General features: G+C 45.4%; 1 protein-coding gene across 4 annotated transcripts in view; it reads right to left on the bottom strand.

Annotated features, from left to right (window-relative positions):
* Nucleotides 1-13,050, bottom strand: part of LOC139368281 (ataxin-2-like protein) — a 51,538-nt gene that overhangs the window by 2,421 nt on the left and 36,067 nt on the right. For 3 of the 4 annotated variants that reach the window (XM_071107009.1, XM_071107010.1, XM_071107011.1), the window contains exons 12-23: nucleotides 11,461-11,574; nucleotides 11,023-11,100; nucleotides 10,546-10,607; nucleotides 8,576-8,880; nucleotides 7,758-7,827; nucleotides 5,554-5,691; nucleotides 4,876-4,939; nucleotides 2,475-2,650; nucleotides 2,025-2,163; nucleotides 1,723-1,832; nucleotides 1,180-1,353; nucleotides 295-469 (exon numbers count right to left, since the gene is read on the bottom strand). In XM_071107009.1, coding sequence (XP_070963110.1) covers nucleotides 295-469; nucleotides 1,180-1,353; nucleotides 1,723-1,832; nucleotides 2,025-2,163; nucleotides 2,475-2,650; nucleotides 4,876-4,939; nucleotides 5,554-5,691; nucleotides 7,758-7,827; nucleotides 8,576-8,880; nucleotides 10,546-10,607; nucleotides 11,023-11,100; nucleotides 11,461-11,574 — 1,605 coding nt within the window. Of the gene's footprint in view, nucleotides 1-294; nucleotides 470-1,179; nucleotides 1,354-1,722; nucleotides 1,833-2,024; nucleotides 2,164-2,474; nucleotides 2,672-4,875; nucleotides 4,940-5,553; nucleotides 5,692-7,757; nucleotides 7,828-8,575; nucleotides 8,881-10,545; nucleotides 10,608-11,022; nucleotides 11,101-11,460; nucleotides 11,575-13,050 lie in introns of all 4 variants that reach the window. The other variant, XM_071107008.1, reaches the window with a different exon arrangement.

The following is a 13,050-nucleotide window of genomic DNA, read 5'->3' as shown; positions in this document are numbered from 1 at the left end:
GTTTTCTTGTTATTTTGTATTAATTGTGATCGGCTCACGTTTTACCGGATACGGCGTAGCCCCACTATTTCTTTTGCAGGGACGCCGGACCGGCTTACTCTTACCCCACGTTGAATCAAATCCAGGTTGTGCCTTTAGATTTTAGAGAAAATTAACAACTAAGGATGCATTTTTCACTTCTACCATTGACTTCCCAAACCCCGGTCTTTTTGCACTACGGAAATGTCGCGCCCCCTAGTATAACACTCTGGTTCCCTTCTCTGCACTAATACAAGCTTAGAGAAACCTTCATACCTTGTGGATGTCCTATGTAGAAGTGTTGGTGGGCCCCTTGTTGGAGGCCGTGTTGGGGGTGCTGGGAGACTTGTCCAAGGCCGTGCTGGGGGGGCGGGGCCTGGAGCATCACTACCTGCGGGTGGCCATGTTGGCCCTGGTGGTGGGGTCCCTGCATGGCCCCTTGGACGTGAGCCTACGGAGAGGGACCAGGGACATACAGTATGCAGAAACGTACATAAAATGTGTCACACAATATATAAAAACACAGGTAAAAAGACATGGATCTGCCTAAATATAAACATTAGGATATTGTGTTCTTACAATCACTCTAAATTCCTTATTGCTTGGGCATAGAAATTGATGGACAGTTATGCTTTTTCATTTTAGTCATTTAGCTGACTGATCCAAAGCAATTTAGGTTGAGTGCCTTGCTCGAGGACACGGAGACAAACGTTTTATCTAGTCGGCTCGGGGATTCGAACCAGCGACCTTTTGATTACTGGACCAACGCTCTTAACCACTGCCACCCATTTTGGATGGAATTGAGTTTTTTTTTTTCACTCCTTCCAAAAGGTGTTTACTTTACAAATCTGGCATTAGATAATATATTTTTGACATCTTCGAATAGATATGCAACACAGAAAAAGAAGGATATATGTTTGTGGGTGAGCCAATTTGAATTATGAAAGAATAAAGGATGCTGTCAGAAAAGTGAGGAATTCCTGATAAGATCAACAACATTATTATCTCTGGTTACAGTCATAACCAGGGTTATATGAAAAACAAATACTGAAACATGGAGGGACTACCTGGACTTTTCCAATAAGAAAGGCACATTAAAATGTTTTAAAACATGTACCCTAATGAACAGAACCCAGAGTAACTCCAGCAGTGTAAATGTACCTGTGTTATCTGCCCCAGACCGGGGTACGTGTGCGGGATTCCCTGGTGGCCATGCAGGCTGTAGCCCTGAAGGGGGAACGAGCCCTGGGGCGATGTTTGTCCCGGGGGCATATTAGAAGGGGTGGGGGCTGAGAGCGCCCCGGAGTGATATAGAGACTGGGTTTGGGGTCCCGACTGGGCAGAGATGGAGAAGGAAATCATTAGCATAGGATAATCTTAGAAGAAAAAAAGCTCAGACTCAGCAATATGACGTGACCACGAGTAGTAGTGTGAAACAAAGATACTGCAGATTGTGATAGCTGTGTGACGACAACAGTTGAGAAGATTAATCTCTTGCTTCACGCTCTTTGTATTGAAAGTCAGCCCACTTGTCCTATCGCTGTCTGAGTATACCTTTAACATGGACCTTCAAAAGGCCCAACAACACTGTATGTCGATAAAATAAAACGTGGCCAAGACAAAAAGGGGTATGTTCTAGAACTGGTATGCAGTCCGGAGAGGGATGGTGAGATTTGAAGCTGTGATGAGGGGTGTTGGTTTTACCTGTCCAGGGCTGGGGGCGTGTTGCTGGGGGGGGGGATGGTTACACGTAGGGGTGCTGGAGGGCCGGGGCTGGTGCACTGCACCCTGGTGATGGGAGAACGACTGGGGGGCTAGAGAGGGGCGAGAAAGAGAGAGCTGAAGACACTTTCCATGATAAATTTCCCAAAACAATGATCCAGTAGCCTGGTACAAGATGTGTTGGGCTATACAGCACAAACAGCAAACAGATCTTGGACTAGGATACCCCCCCCCCAAAACAATGATCCAGTCTAAATCCAGGATCCAACCAGTTTTGGACTCACCATAGATACCCTGCTGTGGCACCAGAGGCCCCTCACCTTGGCCGGGGAACTGGGGGCCCCCTGGAGGGCCCATGACCTGGGGGTGATTCCCTCCCTGGCCCAACATCCTCGCACCGCCCTGCAGCATGGAGTACATCGGCTGGGGAAGGGAGAGCGGGTGAGACACATAGAGAAAGACAGAGACATTGTTTTCAGTATCGGACCGCTACAGTAATGATGACCAAAACTGGATAACCACTAAGGCAAAGGGAGGCGGTTCGATTCAAAACTCTGGGGATAGGATATTGAGGTCTGACCCCCCCCCCACAGTACAGCCATAGACACGGACAAACACACACCTTCCCACCCACAAACAGACACACTCACTCACCTTCCCACACACAGACACACTCACCCACCTTCCCACCCACTTCTCCACACACCTTCCCACCCACCCACCCACACACTGACCTGTCCTGGGTAAGGCGTCATGGCCTGGATGACCTGCTGCTGGCTGTACTGCAGGTAGGGCTGGGGGTAGGGCGACGGCACCAGGGGGGCTCCGGCTGCAGACGCCGCCGCCTGTAGCATGGCCTGCGGTGGGCCAGAGTTGCCATGGTCCGAGCGTGGGGCCCCCAACCCTAAGCCTGGGGGAGACCAAAACATGACTGCATAACAACGTTGACAGGGAGGGGAACTCTGACGCACTAGCAGATATGAACATGCTTTAAAAAGAACAATAAAGAACTGATTTGATCCCCAGGGGGAAATTACGTCACATGCTTACGATTGAAACTTCGGAACAAGGATAAATTCACTACTAGTTTTGCCCGACATTCAACTTTACTATAGAACTACAACAGTTTGCCATGCATTAGTAGGTAAAGAAGTTTGTATTCTAAGAAGTAGTAATAATAATCATAATAATAATAATAAGTATTCGTAAGGTAAGTAAGATATATATACACTGCTCCAAAAAATTAAAGGGAACACTTAAACAACACAATGTAACTCCAAGTCAATCACACTTCTGTGAAATCAAACTGCCCACTTAGGAAGCAACACTGATTGACAATACATTTCACATGCTGTTGTGCAAATGGAATAGACAACAGGTGGAAATTATAGGCAATTAGCAAGACACCCCCAATAAAGGAGTGGTTCTGCAGGTCGTGACCACAGACCACTTCTCAGTTCCTATGCTTCATGGCTGATGTTTTGGTCACTTTTGAATGCTGGCGGTGCTTTCACTCTAGTGGTAGCATGAGACGGAGTCTACAACCCACACAAGTGGCTCCTGTATGGCACATCAATGCGAGCTGTGGCAAGAAGGTTTGCTGTGTCTGTCAGCGTAGTGTCCAGAGCATGGAGGCGCTACCAGGAGACAGGCCAGTACATCAGGAGACGTGGAGGAGGCCAACAACCCAGCAGCAGGACCGCTACCTCCGCCTTTGTGCAAGGAGGAGCAGGAGGAGCACTACCAGAGCCCTGCAAAATGACCTCCAGCAGGCCACAAATGTGCATGTGTCTGCTCAAACGGTCAGAAACAGACTCCATGAGGGTGGTATGAGGGCCCGACGTCCACAGGTGGGGGTTGTGCTTACAGCCCAACACTGTGCAGGACGTTTGGCATTTGCCAGAGAACACCAAGATTGGCAAATTCGCCGCTGGCGCCCTGTGCTCTTCACAGATGAAAGCAGGTTCACACTGAGCACATGTGACAGACGTGACAGAGTCTGGAGACACCGTGGAGAACGTTCTGCTGCCTGCAACATCCTCCAGCATGACCGGTTTGGCGGTGGGTCAGTCATGGTGTGGGGTGGCATTTCTTTGGGGGGGGCCACACAGCCCTCCATGTGCTCGCCAGGGGTAGCCTGACTGCCATTAGGTACCGAGATGAGACCCCTTGTGAGACCATATGCTGGTGCGGTTGGCCCTGGGTTCCTCCTAATGCAAGACAATGCTAGACCTCATGTGGCTGGAGAGTGTCAGAAGTTCCTGCAAGAGGAAGGCTTTGATGCTATGGACTGGCCCGCCCGTTCCCCAGACCTGAATCCAATTGAGCACATCTGGGACATCATGTCTCGTTCCATCCACCAACTCGTTGCACCACAGACTGTCCAGGAGTTGGTGGATGCTTTAGTCCAGGTCTGGGAGGAGATCCCTCAGGAGACCATCCGCCACCTCAACAGGAGCATGCCCAGGCGTTGTAGGGAGGTCATACAGGCACATGGAGGCCAGACACACTACTGAGCCTCATTTTGACTTGTTTTAAGGACATTACATCAAAGTTGGATCAGCCTGTAGTGTGGTTTTCCACTTTAATTTTGACTCCAAATCCAGACCCCCATGGGTTGATAAATTTGATTTCCATTGATAATTTTTGTGTGGTTTTGTTGTCAGCACATTCAACTATGTAAAGAAAAAAGTATTTAATAAGAATATTTAATTCATTCAGATCTAGGATGTGATATTTTAGTGTTCCCTTTTTTTTACCTTAATTTAACTAGGCAAGCCAGTTAAGAAGAAATTCTTATTTACAATGACGGCCTGCCCCGGCCTCCCCTAACCCGGACAACACGATGCCAATTGTGCGCCACCCTATGGGACTCCCGTTCACGTCCGGTTGTGATACAGCCCGGGATCAAACCAGGTGCAATCTGCAGTGACGCCCCTAGCACTGAGATGCAGTACCTTAGACCACTGCGCCTCTCGGGAGCCCCTGTTTGTAATGTCTTGCCAACTCAGACTGACCATAGTAGTTGGCCAGACAGCACAAACAGATCTGGGACCAGGCTAGAGTATGTCAAGGTGTAAACAATGCATGCACACTGGTAGGGAGTCGGAGAGGAGGCGTGCAGAGCGCGCATACCTTTGACTCGGGGGTATTTCCCCTGGCAGACTGTAGACATGGTATACTGGTACATATGTGGAGGCTGGAGGGAAACAGAAGCCAGGAGACAAGAGGTCAACACGAAGCTACAAGCCGCATTGGCTTTTCAATGAGGGGATTTAGGCAATTTTAACATGAACTCGTACTAGATCCTAAAATGCGCTCAAACAATAGCGTAACACTGTATATAGTCACACACTACATCACCACTGGTGAAACTCAAGTATAACATTGACTATAATTAAGCAATAAGGAACAAGGTGGTGTGGTATATGGCCAATATACCACGGCTAAGGGCTGTTCTTAAGCACGACTCAACGCGGAGTGCCTGGATACCACCCTTAGTCGTGGTATATTGGCCATATACCATAAACACCCGAGGTGTCTTATTGCGATTATAAACTGGTTACCAATGTCATTACAGCATTACAAATAAATGTTTTGTCATACCCGTAGTATATGGTCTGATATACCACGGCTGTCAGCCAATCAGCATTCAGGGCTCGAACCACACAGTTTATAGTCAAGTATAATATTACCAATAATCCCAAAGCCTCACATTCATACAAACAGGGGGAGCAGTATTTGATGGGAAAACAGAATGTCCCACAGCATGCAGTCAATTCAATCACAGTGTCAGAAGTGTGTGTGCGTTACCTGTACAGAGTGGATCTGGGAGATGTAGGAGAGGTAGGGGGCGTTGTAGATGGGACCCTGGCTGCCTGGGTGCTGCAGCACCACCGCAGGGCTGGGAGGGGGTGGCCGGGGGGGCGTGGGTGAAGGGTTGGGCTTCGTCTGCAGACACAGAGGGAAGGGGAAGAACCATTTATATTTGTTTGGTAAGTAGATGTCTAGGCAGTGTTTGGTACACTCCAGGGTGAACTTTCCCCTCGATACAGATAAGATCAGCTTCCCCTCCCCCAATCTAGGGATGGGCACGGTTATTTGAATATTCGATATCTCCCCAAAATGAATGACATTATTTGAATATTGAAATGATTTCAAATGCCCATCCCTACCCCAATCCTAAATCATTAGTTGGGAAAATGTAAAATGGACACGAAAATAAGTATCTACGGGCAACTTTACCCTACAGCAGGGATGGGCAAATTTATTATTTAAAAAAATTGAGTTAGAATAGTAGAATACACACGGTGCAAATGTTTTTCTGTTGATTTTTGTGCAACAGCAATCTCTTATGTCAGACAGCTAGGTTTCCATCCAATATACAACAGATTTTCATGCAAAGTTTAAAATTTGCATAAAATATGCGCATTTTCCCACCAGAGATGTGTTTCCATCAAACAGACTTATTGCGAATAAAACTATGTGCGTGATGACGTTGCGCACATAAAAATAACGTTTGCAGTTAAATTCCCCATGTACCGAATGAAAAATACAAGTTAAATGGTTTCTATCGCATTTTCAACTCTGATGGTTTTGTCACAATAACAAATGTACCCACTCTGGTCTTGGCACGTGCGCTCTAGCCAACAGCTCGCAGATACAGTGCAGGTAGGTAACTAACAGTGGCTGTGAAAAAGTATTTTCCCCTCTTTCTGATTCTCTATTTTTGTATATTTTTGACACTGAATGTTATCAGATCTTCAACCAGGACTTGAAACGAGCAGTTCATGCTTGAAAACCCACAAATGTTGCTAAGTTAAAGCAGTTCTGCATGCCATAGTGGGCCAAAATTCCTCCACAGCGATATGAGACTGATCAACAACTGAAAGGAAGCATTTGGTTGGAGTCATTGCAGCTAAAGGTGGTACAACCAGTTACTGAGTGTAAAGGTGCAATGACTTTTCCACACAGGGGAATTGAATGGTGTATACATGTGTTAAATAAATAAATTAAGTCTCCATTTTTTTTGTTATTTGTAAACTCAGGTTCCCTTTATCTAATATTAGGATCTGGTTGAAGAGCTGATAACATTCAGTATACATTTTTTTTTTCAAAACTAGAGAAACTTAGAAAGGGAGCAAATACTTTTTCACAGGACTGTATATTATGAGATAATTATGGATAAGAGTGATAATTCTTGTTATTTGTCAAACGGCAGCGAAGCATCGATCATCATGTCACGGAAATAGGACCCTAGATATTTTATTGGAAAGAATCATCATCACATGCAATTTCACCACCCTGTGAAGTTCATCATAACTTATTTCATCTGTAGCCTAATAAACTGCATGGCTCTCCAAGTCGTAGTGGGAGAATCACACGACACATCATCGCGTGACTCCAAGTCGACTTCAATATGGCGGTTATTATATCAATATTATATCAATATAAAAGGCATTTCCACCACAATCTCGCATAATTCATTTTACTGGACACACAAAAAAAAAGAGCCCACCAGGTCGAACAAACAAATTGTCCGTCTGCAAATTGTACCGGCATATCCTTTTTCCATCAGACGCCCTGGACTTTTTTCATGCATCAGGTAAATCATCCACATGAAATGGTTAGATAGCAACCTGGTTAGACACTCAAAATCAAAAAAAAGTCTGACTGCATGTGTGGGTACGCGGACCCACGAGCCACTGCGGCCCCTCATAATGAGTTTTTGTGGCCTTCCCTCCCCGATCGAAGTTGCCCATCCCTACCCTACAATATTTCGTGCGTAGACCTCTAGACATCGTTTGGTACATAGGCGCGTCTAGACAGTGTTTCGTAGTATAGATACAGTAGATAGCAGACGCTTTTAAACAAAAGCGACTGACAGTCATGATGTGTGCAAGCGCCATACTCTACCAACTGAGCCACACGTCAAGACAAAGTCATCGTTTGGTTAGTAGACATCAAGACATTTTAGATCCTAAATATTTTGCTCTTCTTGACACCTTCTTGCTTACCAGAGTGAGCGCGACTTTGTTTGGGTTGAACTCTTTGGCGTTGGGATTCAGAGTTGACTTCCTGACTTGACTGAGAGTGAGAGAGAGAGACCACTGTTAGTACTGTATACACAATGATATCCACTGCTCTGTAACCAAATCCATCTATAAACCAGAAAGTAGTGCTGGGCGATGTGCTTTTTGAGGTAAATTCAGTTTAGATTTTTTTTAAATTTTTATTATCTCGGTTATCGATTTAGGTTTAGATAATTTAAAACATAAACTGCATGTAGTATGTGAGTTGAATGCTTTAACAGAATGAAACAATTATTAAAAGTCCCATGATGGTAGTGACTGCCCATTACAGCTTCAATAAAATATTTCTAATTTCTATAGAGCTGCTGTCTATGTATACTTATGACTGCTAAATATCAACTTATCAATCACTTAGATTATGTATTTTCAGGTAGGGATACCTCGTTGAGCAACTGCTCTTTATCCCTCACGATCGCACGTCTTCTTTCTCTTCTCTCCATTTCAGTGTCTTGACAAGTAGACACGCAATGGATTATGGTCATTGGCTAAACTATGTCGAATTTTGGCCTGTTGGGAACTACAACTCCCTACTACATTGCACAGTTTGGGCTTCATCTGATTCATCTCTAGATAAACTGCATGTTGAGCTCACAGAATAAAAAAAAAAAAACTAAATGGAATTCTAATAATTGAACCGACTTTGGTCAATTAGTTGTTTAAAAAAATGAAAAATAACTGACATTTTGGTTAATCGCTCAGCACTACCAGAAAGAATTCTCCTTTCAGTCTTCAGCAAAACTCACTCAATCACACCCTCCACTCGCTCTGCCTTCTCCTGTCTGGACTCCTCACTTCCTGGGGTCCTGGCTGACTGGGATTGTCCTGGCAATTGCCTGTCTGAAATGGGGCTGGCGGTGGTAGCGGCTGCGCTGGAACTGGGCTCCTTGGCGGGGTCCCCTGAGGGGGAAGCGGAGGGCTGGGAAGTACTTTGGGGGGCGAGGGTCTGTTTGGAGTCTGAGGTGGCGGGGCTGGGGTACGAGGGGAAGGACTTGGCCGTGTCAGAGGGAGATACCGCTGCAGCACTGGAGCCACATCCGCTGGGCTGAAGCTGAGGAGAATCACATCAAATAAATCTTTATTTATACAGCCAATTCATACAAAGCAAGTACAACCAAATGCACTCTATGCTAAAAAGAAAGAAACAAGAGGGAAAAAAATTACAAGGAGTATGAAACTTTAGTAAGGGGTGCTAGACCATTTGCATTTATCAAAATACCTTTCCAAGTTAATTTACAAACACATGTTTAAAAGGGTTTAACAGTAGAAATGGGTTATAAACTAGAAATGTAAGTAATTTATTTCTGACTACTTATAAAAGTGAATAAACTCAGCAAAAAAGGAAATGTCCTCTCACTGTCAACTGCGCTTATTTTCAACAAACCTAACATATTTGTATGGACATAACAAGATTCAACAGACATAAACTGAACAAGTTCCACAGACTAACAGAAATGGAATAATGTGTCCCTGAACAAAGAGGGGGCCAAAATCAAAAGTAACAGTCAGTGTCTGGTGTGGCCACCAGCTGCATTAAGTACTGCAGTGTATCTCCTCCTCATGGACAGCACCAGATTTGCCAGTTCTTGCTGTGAGATGGTGGAAGAGTGGGGTAACAAGGCAACTGCAGGTTCCCGGACATTTCTGGGGGCCATGGTAGAACCCTGACATTCCTGTCTTGCAGGAAATCACGCACAGAACAACCTGTATTGCTGGTGGCATTGTCATGCTAGAGGGTCATGTAAGGATGAGCCTGCAGGAAGGGTACCACAAGGGAGAAGGATGTCTTCCCTGTAACACACAGCGTTGAGATTGCCTGCAATGACAACAAGCTCAGTCCGATGATGCTGTGACACACCGCCCCAGACCATGACAGACCCTCCACCTCCAAATCGATCCCGCTTCAGAGTACAGGCCTCGGTGTAACGCTCATTCCTTCGACGATAAATGCGAATCCGACCATCACCCCTGGTGAGACCGCGACTCGTCAGTGAAGAGCACTTTTTGCCAGTCCTGCCTGGTCCAGCGACGGTGGGTTTGTGCCCATAAGCGACGTTGTTGACGGTGATGTCTGGTGAGGACCTGCCCTCAGTCCAGCCTTTCTCAGCCTATTGCGGACAGTCTGAGCACTGATGGAGGGATTGTGCGTTCCTGGTGTAACTCGGGCAGATGTTGTTGCCATCCTGTACCTGTCCCGCAGGTGTGATATCCGGATGTACCGATCCTGTGCAGGTGTTCTGCACAGTGGTCTGCCACTGCGTGGACGATCAGCTGTCCATCCTGTCTCCCTGTCTTAGGCGTCTTACAGTATGGATATTGAAATGTATTGCCCTGACCACATCTGCAGTCCTCATGCCTCCTGCAGCATGCCTAAGGCACGTTCACGCAGATGAGCAGGGACCCTCCTGGGCATCTTTCTTTTGGTGTTTTCAGAGTCAGTAGAAAGGCCTCTTTAGCGTCCTAAGTTTTCATAACTGTGACCTTAATTGCCTACCGTCTGTAAGCTGTTAGTGTCTTAACGATCGTTCCACAGGGTCCTGAGAACGGGAGGTTTCTTTTTTTGCTGAGTTTATCTGTCCAACTTTGTCCTGCTTCTTGAAATACCACCAGCCCAGGACTTGACAGAACAATTATTTTCACCAAGAGAATTTAGACTCAGAGGTAATTGCAGATTTCTTGTTCACACATGGCTAAGGAGCAGCGACAGAAGTCTTACCCTGAATTCTTTGCCGAATTTCCGCAGCTCTTCAATTTGTGACCTTTGCTGAATGGAGGGAGCTGAGAGACAAAGGGGAGAGAAAGGATACAAAAAAGTTCTCTAGCAGGGGAGAATGTAATGTGGGTGTTTTTGACTGCACTTTTCTTTCAGACAGCACTTTATGGCAAACAAACAAATGCTTTTCTACAGGAATACTCTTCTCATCTGCGACAACAGCTAATTGACACACTAACATGCACACACTTTTTGAGGTGAGACCCCGCGACAGCAAACAGTTAAAAATAGGGAGTGGCCACCAGCCATCCTACCGACCAGAATATCTGCCATCATTTTCCAACGGTGTCGACATGTTGAATCAGCGCAAACAGTCCCCGCTCATCGACGCAGGTGCTTTAACCATTCATTGTCGAGGCGTGTCTGACCTCTAATACACACAAGCTCCCTCCCACAAACACACATTTCACAGACACACACCTTTACTCTTGCCATCTTCCGTGGTGCCTGGACTCTCTGCTGATCGTTCTTTGGCAGCCATGCAGAGGATCTCGTTCACTGTAGAACAGACAGACAGAATGAGAGACAGAGATATATTAAAAAAAATACACAGGGGACCAATAAGCCACTGGAAAACCCCAACCACTTGAACAGATTCCCACAAAACACCTGTCTGGTTCTTGTACAGGTGACCCTGTCCTGATGACAGTTGGGGCCATTTTCATGACTTAATATAGACTCGATAAGCAAAGTGAAAACAAATGGAGCCCGGAGATTTGCTTTCAGCCAAATGTATGAAAGTTTTATAAATACTTATTATCATGAGCAATTTCATTGTCGTCACTACTACTTCAACTACCACAACCTGTCTCCACTTGTTTATAAATATAGTTTGTTGATTGTTGTCATTGTTCGTACCGTCGATGGGGAAGAGCGGGGCGAGGCCTGATGTTTTCTGGGCGGGCATGGAGACAGATGACGTGTCCAGGTACTGCACCGAGTCCTGCGAGCCAGATTTCGGGGAGCGGGAGGCTGAGGGAGGACAAGACAGAACAGAGGTCAGAATGAAAGACAATGAGATGTTATAAATGGTTAGCATTTTTGGCTGTGTCTGAAATGGCACACTGTTCCCTTTAAAGTGCACCACTTTGTGCCATGGCACCCTAGTACCTATATAGGGACAAAAGTTGTGCACTGTATACAGTTGAAGTCAAACGTTTACATACACCTTAGCCAAATACATTTAAACTCAGTTTTTCACAATTCCTGACATTTAATCAGAGTAAAAAAAAATCGCTGGTCTTAGGTTAGGATCACCACTTTATTTTAAGAATGTGAAATGTCAGAATAATAGGAGAGAATGATTTATTTCAGCTTTCATTTCTTTCATCACATTCCCAGTGGGTCAGAAATTTACATTCACTCAATTAGTATTTGGTAGCATTGCCTTTAAATTGTTTAACTTGGGTCAAACATTTCGGGTAGCCTTCATCAAGCGTCCCACAATAAGTTGGGTGAATTCTGGCCCATTCCTCCTGACAGAGCTGGTGTAACGGAGTCAGGTTTGTAGGCCTCCTTGCTCGCACACACTTTTTCAGTTCTGCCCACAAATTTCTATAGGATTGAGGTCAGGGCTTTGTGATGGCCACTCTAATACCTTGACTTTGTTGTCCTTAAGGCATTTTGTCACAACTTTGGAAGTATGCTTGGGGTCATTGTTCATTTGGAAGACCCATTTGCAACCAAGCTTTAACTTCCTGACTGATGTCTTGAGATGTTACTTCAATATATCCACATAATTTTCCATCCTCATGATGCCATCTATTTTGTGAAGTGCACCAGCCCTCCTGCGGTAAATCACCCCCATAACATGATGCTGCCACCCCGTGCTTCACGGTTGGGATGGTGTTCTTCGGTTTGCAAGCCTCCCCCTTTTTCCTCCAAACATAACAATGATTATGGCCAAGCAGTTCTATTTTTGTTTCATCAGACCAGAGGACATTTCTCCAAAAAGTACGATCTTTGTCTCCATGTGAAGTTGCAAACCATAGTCTGGCTTTTTTATGGCAGTTTTGGAGCAGTGGCTTCTTCCTTGCTGAGCAGCCTTTCAGGTTATGTCGATATTGGACCTGTTTTACTGTGGATATAGATACTTTTGTACCCGTTTCCTCCAGCATCTTCACAATGTCCTTTGCTGTTGTTCTGGGATTGATTTGCACTTTTCGCATCAAAGTACGTTCATCTCAGGAGACAGAACAAATATCCTTCCTGAGCGGTATGACGGCTGCGTGGTCCCATGGTGTTAATACTTGCGTACCTTTGTTTGTACAGATGAACGTGGTACCTTCAGGCATTAGGAAACTGCTCCCAAGGATGAACCAGACTTGTGGAGGTCTACAATTTTTCTCCACTTTGTGGAGTGGTTGAAAAACAAGTTAATGATTCCAACCTAAGTGTATGTAAACTTCAACTGTATATAAGGAATAGTGTGCCATATCAGATGCATAT

This window comes from Oncorhynchus clarkii, chromosome 16 (genome assembly GCF_045791955.1).
Source record: "Oncorhynchus clarkii lewisi isolate Uvic-CL-2024 chromosome 16, UVic_Ocla_1.0, whole genome shotgun sequence".
NCBI lineage: Eukaryota > Metazoa > Chordata > Actinopteri > Salmoniformes > Salmonidae > Oncorhynchus > Oncorhynchus clarkii.
Note: the sequence above shows the minus strand (reverse complement) of the source record. Positions and strands in the feature narration are given on the sequence as shown.